At 33.5% G+C, this 12,003-nt stretch overlaps 1 protein-coding gene across 2 annotated transcripts in view; it reads right to left on the reverse strand.

The window, feature by feature from the left end:
• The window catches only part of SCFD2 (sec1 family domain containing 2), a 345,681-nt gene that overhangs the window by 305,945 nt on the left and 27,733 nt on the right, over positions 1 to 12,003 (reverse strand). For both annotated transcript variants that reach the window (XM_039845191.1, XM_039845192.1), the window contains exon 3: positions 11,095 to 11,222. In XM_039845191.1, coding sequence (XP_039701125.1) covers positions 11,095 to 11,222 — 128 coding nt within the window. The remainder of the gene's footprint in view (positions 1 to 11,094; positions 11,223 to 12,003) is intronic.

The raw sequence follows: 12,003 nt of genomic DNA on the forward strand, positions 1-12,003 counted from the left end.
TCAGCAGTATGGAACTTGAAACAATCATCAAAAACCTACCAAAAAGAAAAAGTCCAAGACCAGATGGCTTCACCAGTGAATTCTACCAAACATTCAAAAAAGATTTAATACCTATTCTCCTCAAACTCTTCCAAAAAAATCAAAGAGGAGGCAATACTTCCCAACTCATTTTACACAGTCAATATTATCCTGATACCAAAACCTGGTAAAGATAACACAGAAAAAGAAAACTACAGACCAATATCTGTCACAAACACAAATGCAAAAATCCTAAATAAGATACTAGCAAACTGAATACAGCAACATATTAAAAAGATCAAGTGGGCTTCATCCCAAAGGCACAGAGATGGTTCAACATATGCAAACCAATTAATGTGATACACCACATAAACAAAGTAAAAAATAAGAACCATACGATCATATCAATAGATGCAAAAAAAAAAAGCCTTTGACAAGATACAACATCCATTCATGATCAAAACACTTAACAAATTTGGTATAGAAGGAAAGTACTTTAACATAATAAAGGCCATATACGAAAAACCCTCAGACAACATTATAATTAATGGTGAAAAACTAAAAGCTTTTCCTCTAAGATCAGAAACAAGCAAAGCTGTCCACTATTACCACTGTTATTCAATATAACATTGGAGGTCCTCACGAGTGCAATCAGGAAAGAGAAAGATATAAAAGGCATCCAAATAGGAAATGAAGAAGTCAAACTGTCACTATTTGCAGATGACATGATTCTCTAGATAGAAAACCCTAAAGACTCCACAAGAACACAACTAGAAGCAATAAGCGAATACAGTAAAGTTTCTGGGTACAAAATCAATGTTCAAAAATCCATAGCGTTCCTATACTCTAATAATGAATTGTCAGAAAATTGGAAAAAATAATTCCTTTTGCAATTGCAACAAAAAGAATAAAATATCTAAGAATAAATTTAACAAAACATGTAAAGGACCTATATAATGAAAGCTATAAAACCCTATTAAAAGAAATTGAAAAAGATACAAAAAATAAAAAGATATTCTGTGTTCTTGGATTGGAAGACTCAACATAGTTAAAACGACTTTATTACCTAAAGCATTAAACAGATTTAATGCAATCCCCATCAAAATACCATCGGCATTTTTTAAAGAAATAGAACAAAAAATCATCAGATTTGTATGGAAGCACAAAAGACCCTGAATTGCCAAAGCCATTCTGAGAAAAAAGAATGAGGCTAGAGGCATCACTCTGCTTGACTTCAAATTATAGTACAAAGTGAAAGTAATCAAAATAGCATGGTATTGGCAGAAAAACAGACACAGAGACCAGTGGAACAGAATCTAGAGTCCAGAAGTAAACTCATATTTATATGGGCAAATAATTTTCGATAAAAGAGCCAAAGACATACAGTGGAGAAAGGAAAACCTCTTTAATAAATGGTGCTGGGAAAACTGGAAAGCCACCTGTAAAAGAATAAAACTAGACTGTTGTCTATCACCACATACCAAAATTAATTCAAAATGGATTAAGGACCTGAATATAAGACATGAAACAATAAATTGCATAGAAAAGAACATAGGAACTAAACTCATGGACCTTGTACTTAAAGAGGATTTTATGAATTTGACCTCAAAGGCAAGGGAAGTAAAAGCAAAAATAAATGAATTGGACTACACCAAACTAAAAAGCTTTTGTACAGCAAAAAATAAAACTGTCAACAAGGTAAAGGGACAACCATCCAAATGGGAAAATATATTTTCAACTCAATAACAACAAAAGAACAAACAATCCAATTAAAAAATGGGCAGAGCACCTGAACAGACATTTCCCCCAAGAAGACATACAAATGGCCAACAAACATGAAAAGATGCTCAACACCACTAACTATTAGGGAAATGCAAATCAAAACCACAATGAGATACCATTTCACACCTGTTAGAATAGCTGTTATCAACAGGACAAGTAAGAACAAGTGTTGGAGAGGGTGTGGAGAAAAAGGAACCCTCATACACTGCCAGTGGGACTGCAAATTGGTATAGCCACTATGGAAAACAGTATGGAGGTTCCTCAAAAATACTAAGACTTGATCTACCATATGATCCAGCAATCCCTCTACTGGGTATTTATCCCAAAGACTTGAAAACCCATATCCGAAAAGATATTTGCACACCGATGTTCATAGCTGCATTATTAACGATGGCCAGGCCATGGAAGCAACCAAAGTGTCCTACGAAAGATGCTTGGATAAAGAAGCTGTGATACATATATACAATGGAATATTATTCAGCCATAAGAGATGAAATACTGCCATTTGCAACAATATGGATAGAACTCGAGATAACCATGCTAAGTGAAATAAGCCAGACAGAAAAAGTTAAACACCACATGATATCACTTATATGTGGGATATAAACCTAAAAGCAACAAACAAACAAGACAAACAGATTCATTGACATGGACAATAGGTTAGTGATTACCAGAGTGTGGAGGTGGGGGGAGGGGCAGGTATATGGGGTAAAAGGGGTCAAATAAGTGGTGACAGAAAGAAATCTAACTATGGCAGTGAACATACAATGCAATACACACACACACATACATATGTATATATGCCTTACTATTGAATTGTACACCTGAAACTTACTGTATTTCATTAACTAATGTCACCATAATAAAAAAAATTAATTAATTTTAAAAAATAAGTGTTGGTGAGAATGTGGAAAAAAGAAAAACTTCATGCACTGTTGGTAGGATTGCAAATTTGTACAGCCACTATGGAAAACAGTTTGGAGGATTCTCAAAAATTGAAAACAGAAGTACCTTATGATCCAGCATTCCACTTCCAGGTAGTTCTCCAAAGAAAACCAAAACACTAATTTGAAAGGCTATATGTACCCCTATGTTCGCTGCAGCGCTAATTACAATAGCCAAGATATGTAAGCAACCTAAGTGCCCATCAATAGACAATTGTATAAAGAAGATATATACAATGGAATGTTATTCAGTCATAAAAAAATAAAATCTTACCATATGCAATGACATGGGTGGACCTAGAGAGTATTATGCTAAGCAAATAAGTCAGAGAAAGACAAACATCATATGATTTTACTTATATATGGAATCTAAAGAATAAAATAAACAAAGGAAACAGAAACAAATTAAAAGATACTGAGAAAAAACTGGTGATTGCCAGATGGAAGGGTAGTTGGGGGAATGGGTGAAAAAGGTGAAGAGATTAAAAAATACAAATTGGCAGTTACAAAATATTCATGGGGATGTAAAGTACGGCCTAGGAAATATAGTCAGTAATATGATAGTAGCTATGTTTAGTGTCAGGTTGGTACTAGACTAATTAGGGGGATCACTTCATAAATTATATAAATGTCTAACCATTATGCTGTACACCTGAAACTAATATAAAATAATACTGAATGTCAACTCTAATTGAAAATTAAAAATGAAAAAAATGAAAAAAGAAAAAAAAATGAGGCACAATTGTATGAATAGGTGTTCTTTATGAGGCCTTTTGAGCCACCCTTCTCTTGCTCATGCCCGCTTCCACATTTGGAAATGTACTGTTGCTTTACTTTCTCTTCCAAAAAAGCTATTCTTTTCTGCTGTAAAAAATTTAAAAATCAAATTAAAATTAAAAAGTGTTATGAAATTTTACTCTGTATATCCAAAACCCTAGGAAGAGTAAGAGAAAAAAATTACAATGAAAACCGTATTAGTATGTATTTTTATTTTATTTTTCTCATTATTTATTTATGTGTTTATTTACCTAATGACAGAGAAAAAGGCCTGGAAGGCAAGATCCTAATTTAGGAGCAAAGGTTACACTGAAGAGAAAGATTGTAGGGATGGGGGAAGGTACTTTCTTTCTTTTTTTTTTTTTCATTTTTTTTGAATTTATTGGGGTGACATTAGTTAATAAAATTATATAGGTTTCAAGTGTACAATTCGATAATATATCATCTGTATATTGGACTGTGTGTTCACAACCCAGTCAAATCTCCTTCTATCACCATATATTTGATCCCCTTTACCCTATTTCTACCTCCCCTCTCCCTGTTTTCCCTCTGGAAACCACTAAACTGTTATCTTTGTCTACAAGTTTTTGTTTGTCTCCTTCAGTTGTTGCTTTCAATTTTATATTCTACATATGGGTGAAATCTTATGGTTCTCAGGTTTTTCTGTTTGACTTATTTTACTTAGCATAATAATCTCAAGATCCATCCATGTTGTTTCAAATGGCAGTATTTCATCTTTTCTTATGGCTGAGTAATACTCCAATGATATATATGTACCACATCTTCTTTATCCAATCATCTATCAAAGGACACTTTGGTTGTTCCATGTCTTGGTCACCATGAATAATGCTGAAATGAACATAGGGGTGCATATACCTTTACAGATAAACGTTTTCAAAATATGGGGGTAGGTACCCAGAATAGGGATTGCTGGGTCATATGGTAATTCTATTCTTATTAACTTGATGAAACTCCATACTGTTTTCCATACTGGCTGTACAAATCTACATCACCACCAGCAGTGTAAGAAGGTTCCTTTTCCCCCACAACCTCTCCAACACTTTTTATTACTTGTCTGGTTGATAATAGCCATTCTAACAGATATGAGGTGGTATATCATTATGGTTTTGATTTGTATTTCCATAATAGCTCGTGAAGTTTAGCATTTTTCATATGTCTGTTGGTTGTTTGCATGTCTTCTTGGGAAATGTGTCTGTTTAGGCCCTCTGCCCATTTTTCAATCGGATTGTTTCTTTTTTGTTGTTGTTGAGTTGTATGAGTTCCTTTATTTTCTAGTTTATATATGATATGACTGGAATTTTCTAGAACCATGTGCTCATATTACTTTTAAATAGTCTCTTGATTCTGAAATAAAACCATGTCTGTCTCATGCAGAATGAACAAATGTGTATTTCTCTCCGAAAATTTTGAGTTTATTACTATCACTAATTTGCACACTGCAGCATTGTCTTTCAACAGGTAAAGAATCAGAAGAGTAATAATAACTGCCTGCTTCCCACTTCTATTGAAGTCAAAGGGCAAAGAAATATGGTTAACATGCAGGTGGAAAGATTTAAGTCAGACATGAGAAAAAAATTTCATGATTGAGATGACTATCAGACATTGAAGCAAGTTATTAAAGGGGAAAGAAGGAAGGCATTACAAATCTCCTGTAGGGATTTTAAGGGTAGTGTATACAACCATGTGTTTAGTGAAACTTGGATAAAGCCCAGCTGAGAATTTGTGTCCACTTTTATAACACCATAAATACTAAAGACGTTTTCTGGGATAACCTTTAAATCAGCGGTCCCCAATCTTTTTGGCACCAGTGACCAGTTTTGTAAAAGACAATTTTTCCATAGATTGGGGTGGGGCGGGAGGAGAGAGGGATGGTTTCGGGATGATTCAAGCACATTACATTTACTGTGCACTTTATTTCTATTATTATTACATTGTGATATACAATAAAATAATTATACCACTCACCATAATGCAGAATCAGATGCCATCAGATGCAGCTGTACAAGTGAAGTACATCAACTCACCACTAAAAAGCCTGCCACCAAACGTAGCTTAAATTGCCTTTTGCCACTCACTGGTAGGGTTTTGCTATTAGTCTGCAAGCAATTGATTTATTATGGTCTCTGTGCAGTCAAATCTCCCTGCTAATGTTAATCTGTATTTGCAGCAGCTCCCCAGCGCTAGCATCACCACCTCAGCTCCATCTCAGATCATTAGGCATTAGATTCTCATAAGGAGCGCGCAACCTAGATCCCTCACATGTGCAGTACACAATAGGGTTCTCACGCTCCTATGTGAAAAGAGCATTTTAATGATGTATATCAATTCAATCAAATAGGTCCAAAATTCAGAAATCTATTGCAAGATATGTTTTCAGGATGATATGGAATAAAGTATAACTGCGGCAGGATTAGGGTCACAAATAGAAAATAAACAGCTCTCCCTGAAATTTACACAAATGGTGAAATATAAAACCACCAGAAACATTTATGGTTTGGCTTTTTTTGAAAATGGAGCCTTCATGAGGCTAATTTAAACACTGTATTAATGTTTATAAACTCAGTGGAGAACATGGAAAGGAACAGATGCTTACCCCTGTTATCAAGAGGGCAGACTACCAGGCTGCCAGGGAAGGAGCACTTCCTTGATGGGTCCACTATGACTTGGAAAGAAATTTCTGTTCTTAGGGGAGCCTCTAAGTAAAGCAACTTCCACCCTGCAGCCCAGAGCTTCCTAACCATATCATACTGTTGGGAGTTTTAAATTCCTACACCATAGTCTCTTGTTGAGGATCTCTTATGTTGAGAAAACATAAAGATTAATAAAAGGTAGAAGAAGAGGAGGAAGAGGTGGAGGGAAAAAGAAGAAAAAGAAGATGCACCACTTAAAGTTAAAAATATAGAGCCATAGGGTAGATTCTTAAAGGGACATTAGAAATTCAGATTCCCATTTTGCAGATGAGGAAATAGAGAAACAGAGGCAACTCAAGTTCTGTTTTAGGTGATCGAATGTAAGAGGGAAGGATTTGTTTAGTGACCTTAACATTCTCAGGCTTTATTAATTATTAATTCAGTGAAAACTCTGTCTCTTTCTCTAGATTCTCTTCTTCTTCATACCCCTAAATGGATGTGTTCCTTAGGGCTCTGCCTTTAATCCTCTGCTCACTCATTCTACCTTCTCTCTGGAAGATTAATTTTATAATTCTTTTAAAAATATTATGTTTCTTATATTTCATTTAAAAACATAATATAAGGCTTCAACATAATCACTAGGTATCTAAATCTCAAATCTCTACTTTCACTCTTGACAACCATTACTCTAGTCACACATTTCCCACTAAGATGATGAGGGAACAAATCCTACAGAGGCAATAATTCCATGCCGATATCTGGTAGAGTACTCTTCATATACAGTTTTATGGCCATTGGTCATTATTTTTATGTGTTTTATCTACCCAGAAGACAATAAATAATGTTATGCTATACGTTCTTTTTACAGGACACCTTAAATTTCACAAACACCATGTTTCATATACATAATCTTCTCATCTAATTGTCAGATTTGTAGATATTATAATAGCCATTTTGCAGACAAAAAAAAATATTCATCAAAGTTAAATAATATGTTCATTTGAAAAGAAGATGTTTCCTATGCCCTACAAGGATCTAATACATCATATACACATAATAAATATCTTTTAAATAAATAAAAATAATTGTCGATTACCTCTAGATCTGGACAATGTCTAGAAAAAATTCCAATGAGATTTCCCCCCTTCTACTTTGACATTTAACTGTGGTTCCAATGATCTCGTACCCCAGAGAATATGGCACTGTTTTAAATAATGGTTCTCAAAGATGTTCTATGGACCTCCTGGTCCCTGAGACACTTTCACATAGTCAGAAAAGTCAAAACTATTTTCAGAATAATACTAAGATGTTACTTGATTTTGTTACTAAGCTATATTTGCCCTGATGGTGCAAATACAATGATGAATAAAAGTACTGGTGCCTCAGCACCAATCAAGGCAGTGGCAACAAATTATAAAAGAAATCACTTTCACTTCATACTGCCATGATGAAACTGTAAATGTTAATTTTATCAAATCTCAACCCTTAAGAAAATGTCAATAGTCTGTGTAAAGAAATGAGAATTATAAAAAAGTACTTCTTTTGTATAATTGAAAACAACTGGAAAAACAACTGCAGTTTGTATTGTCAATAACGAGTTTTTGTGTAAAATTATAATTTTGGGAAATTTACATCTACCTCTATATCTTTACATTCCCAATACTTAAAGATTTTCTAATGATGTCAGTGGGGATACCAATAAATGTGGTTTTGTTATATTGTTTAATGTGGGTCAACATTTAGAAGATCTGGACAATTTAGAGAACCAATATTTTCCAAGTGCCTAATGTACAATGATATAAAATAATGTGTGTATAAAAGATCCATTGAAAGTGCAAGAAAGACCAATGGATTTTATTGTAAGAGTATAGAAAATTCAATGATATGGTTTAATATTCTACATTACAATTAATCTATAAGAAATTACCTCTTGTAAAGTTAGTATTGTAGCAAAAGAATATCTGAAATTTTCTGAAAAGTTATTACAATATTCCTTCCTTTTCAAATTATATATCTTTGTAAGGTCAGATTTCCTTTATATAGTGTATCCAAATTGATATATCACAACATATTGGATGAAGAAGCAGATATGAGAATATAGCTGTCTTCTATTAAACCAAACATTAGAGATGTGCAAAAATGTAAAACAGTATCATTGTTCTCACTAATTTTTTTAAATATAGCTATTTTTTACAAAAATATGTTATTCATGTTAACATGTAATAAGTTTATTATAATATTTTTATATTACTTCATGAATACTTGAAAAATTTCCTCTGCTTGAATTTCTGTGATATTTTCTTACTATCTATCTATCATCTATCCCACATATATCAATAGATATAATCCACATAAATAAAAGTTCTTGGGATAGTTTTAGCAATTCAGCTTTTTCCTTTAAGAGAATGATATTTATTTTTATTGGCATGTATAATGTTTTAATATTACCTCGTACTGAGAAACTTTATATTTAAGATCTGAGGTTTTAATCATGGGATCCCTCTCAGTGAATTAAAATATAAGAGGATCATCAATCTAGAATTAAAATCTCTGTTTAATGTCACAAAAATACTAGAAGCCAATAAGTCAGAAAAATTTATATTGCAGTAGAATTTACAGCAAGGGTTGGGAGAATAGTGTATGGCTTAAAATACATTTTATAATTTTAAGTGCTGCTGGAAAGAGCATTCCAGCCATGTAGTATATCAGAGCATAACTTTTTTTCTAAGTTATATGATAAGCAGTTTTCAAATACCAATGTTTTATTATGTTTAGATCTCAGCTCTTTTCTTTACTATCGATGGTTATATAGCTGTTGGAAAAATGAAAATGAGACACACCAGAAATTCTGACTAGTATTCTGACTAGTGATATGAAACAGAAATGGGTAGCCACAATGTGTTTTCTTTTAATAAATTATAGCTGTCATATGGATAAACTGTGATTTGAGCCAATCTTTTTGGCCCTTGTAAAACAAAAGTTTTCCAACAATTGTCTGTTTCTTTTATTCATTTTTTTCCCCTCTCCCCATCCTCCCCCATGTCTAGTGCTTTGGGATAAAGCAAACCATTTTATCTAATTTTTTTCAGTCAAAAGGAATTTCAAACATTTAAATTTGAATCTTTATGGGGTTACTCGTCTTTTTTTTCTCTAGCTCTGATTATTTTTAAGAGATACAGCCCTTTAGAAAAGTGAAGTGTGTTGATCTTTCAAGAGTCCTGCACTGAGCAATAAAAATTGATTTATGCTCTGCGATAGCATCATAAGTTTATATCTCTGAAGCACAATATAAAGTAACCCTATCACCAAGTCCCTTTGTGCATTCCTACTTTTCTTGATTGACAATACGAACTATTTATTTTTTCAATACACTCATGAATAAGGAATTCTATAAGATATACATACTCATTCTTAATGAGTACTTAGAAGTATGAAAATTAAAAAAAAAGAAAGGAAGGAAGGAAGAATAGGGAAAGGGAGGGAAGGGAAGGGAAGGGAAAAAAGGGAGGAGGAAAAGATGGAGGGAGGGACTAGAATTAATAGTCAAATGCCAGGATGGTCTCAAAGCAGCAGCTTTATTTCTACCCTAAAACAACAGTAGGACTTCTGGCATTAGTTGTATGAAATGAAGATGATTTTGTAAATAAAGAACATATTCTCTCACATTAGAATGAGTGAGTTTGAATTTCAGTCTTAGCCCTTATCAGATCCATGGCCTTGGACAATTGAATGTTCTCTATTTTGGTTTTCTTATCTGAAAAATGGGATAGTAAGAGTATCTATCTTACCAGAATTACCGTTAGAAGAAGACCTAGCACATTGTAAGCACTCAAGAAATGTTATTTTCACTTTTATCATCATTATTTTCCTTAAAGCCCTCACATATAGTCACCTACATACTTAAAATTAGGATTTTTTTTTCATAGTGTGACCCTGTAACATTTTTCTTTCTAGGTTCATTTGTTTACTTCCAAACTTTTGTTCTTCTATTTCAACTTGATAGTTTAATTTTTATACTCATAAGTAATCAAGAACTTGGGCTAGGATGCTCAGAAAAGAAAAATTTTCCCATCCAGTAAAAGGTACTAATATTTATTGGATATCTAAAAACAAATTATAAGAGAGAAAACATTTTTAAAATAATTAAACTTTTGCAAGTTTCCAGAAATAAATGCTATCCCAGATTCAATATCTATATTTAAATATGTCTATACCAATAAAATTATTTAATTTAAAGAGTATAACGCCAAATTCCTTTTCTAAAATCAAAATAGTAGTTCTCTGACTTTTAATCAAAAGAAAAAAAACTATTTAAATTCTATTGCAGCCAGACTCTTCTGATACTGAAGACAAAGCTGAATGTGAAAAAAATAAGAATGAGTAAATGAGATATGTGATACCCTAGTGAGGAAAGGATAACATTTATGTAACTGGACAATTAGCAGACCACTCCAAAGATTAGGAAGTGGCCAGGCCAAAGCCTGCCCAGTTCCTCAATTGTTTTGTCAGCATGGTAGTTCATTCATTAATTCAAAGCCAATAAAAGTGTTTTCATACACATTAAATAGGAAGGGAGGAGAAAAAAGGGAAGAGGGGAGTAGTGGTGAAATAAAATGAAGGGACGATGGTGCAGACCAATTTCAGTAGTTCTAGTCCAACTAAAGAAACTAAAAAAAGTAGTCTACGTAAGCAAGGGCTCTCCTAGAGTTCCCAAAATTGAGTCTATGAAAAGGGGAATTGTTGAGCTCCGAAAGCAGTGTGTACATATTCCCTACCTACCTTCCTTCCAACAGTTTACAAATACTTCAATACTTTTACCTATGTGCTATGCTGGCTAGTTTGGCTCACTGTTTAGAACAGGCTTAAATGAACCACCTCAGAGCCTGCAGACTGTATTTCCTAGGTAAAGTGGATACACTTACCCATACTCATCTTGATTGGCAGGTTTTCTCTGCTGGCTGCTTCCACTAGATGTCTCCGGACTTCCATCACTGCCTCTTTGTGCTTTGAGTTAAGTAAGGCTTCCCACAGGGCTTTGGCTGCAGTGTCACTGCAATAAAACCACAAAGAGCTTTAGAATGAATTTCTATAGATAATGGAAAGAGTTGAAAGCAAAATAATCTTAAATTTTTTTTTTTGAGTACTAATGTAATCTTTCCTACTGATAGACTCTAAGCATGGGGATTAAATAGAGACTATCTAACCCATTTTAATCAGCACAAAATATTGAGAAATGAAGAAGATAATAAAATCAAACTAAAAAAAGGAAGAAAAGCTATATTGTTGTTTGAGAAGTGTGGGAAAACTATATGATACTTTTATTTTAGATTTCCACTTAAAAGTACTTCAGAGTATAGTTCAACATTGCTAGAGTAACATAAATGTTATGTAAGCCAAAATTTAACAAATGTTTAAAAATGACTTATAGTCATATCAATTTGAGATCATATACTTGTTTGGGAAACACGAAGCAATTAGCAATGAGCATTCCTGTTCAAAAATCACTCACTGGAATTCCCAATGAGCAGGTTTTATATTGAATGAAAATCAAGAATTAGTCTAAGTAACTAAGGCCTTGAGTATCCCTCCTTGGGTCTTAGGTTGGAAGGATGGCACTTACTGAAGCCTTTACAACTAACCGTTGATAACAGCATGAAGCACTGCATTATGCAGGGTCTCATCTGGGCTCACTTGTCCAACAGCCCTCTGTCTCACCCAACATGCCATGTCCAAATTATAAATGAGCACAGTGTTCTTTCCGGAAGACCTCTACATGTAGCCAAGTATACACATTTGTAGTAATGCTTTAAAAACTGAACATAAAGAAACAA

Source organism: Pteropus medius, unplaced genomic scaffold (genome assembly GCF_902729225.1).
Source record: "Pteropus medius unplaced genomic scaffold, Ma_sr-lr_union100, whole genome shotgun sequence".
Lineage (NCBI taxonomy): Eukaryota > Metazoa > Chordata > Mammalia > Chiroptera > Pteropodidae > Pteropus > Pteropus medius.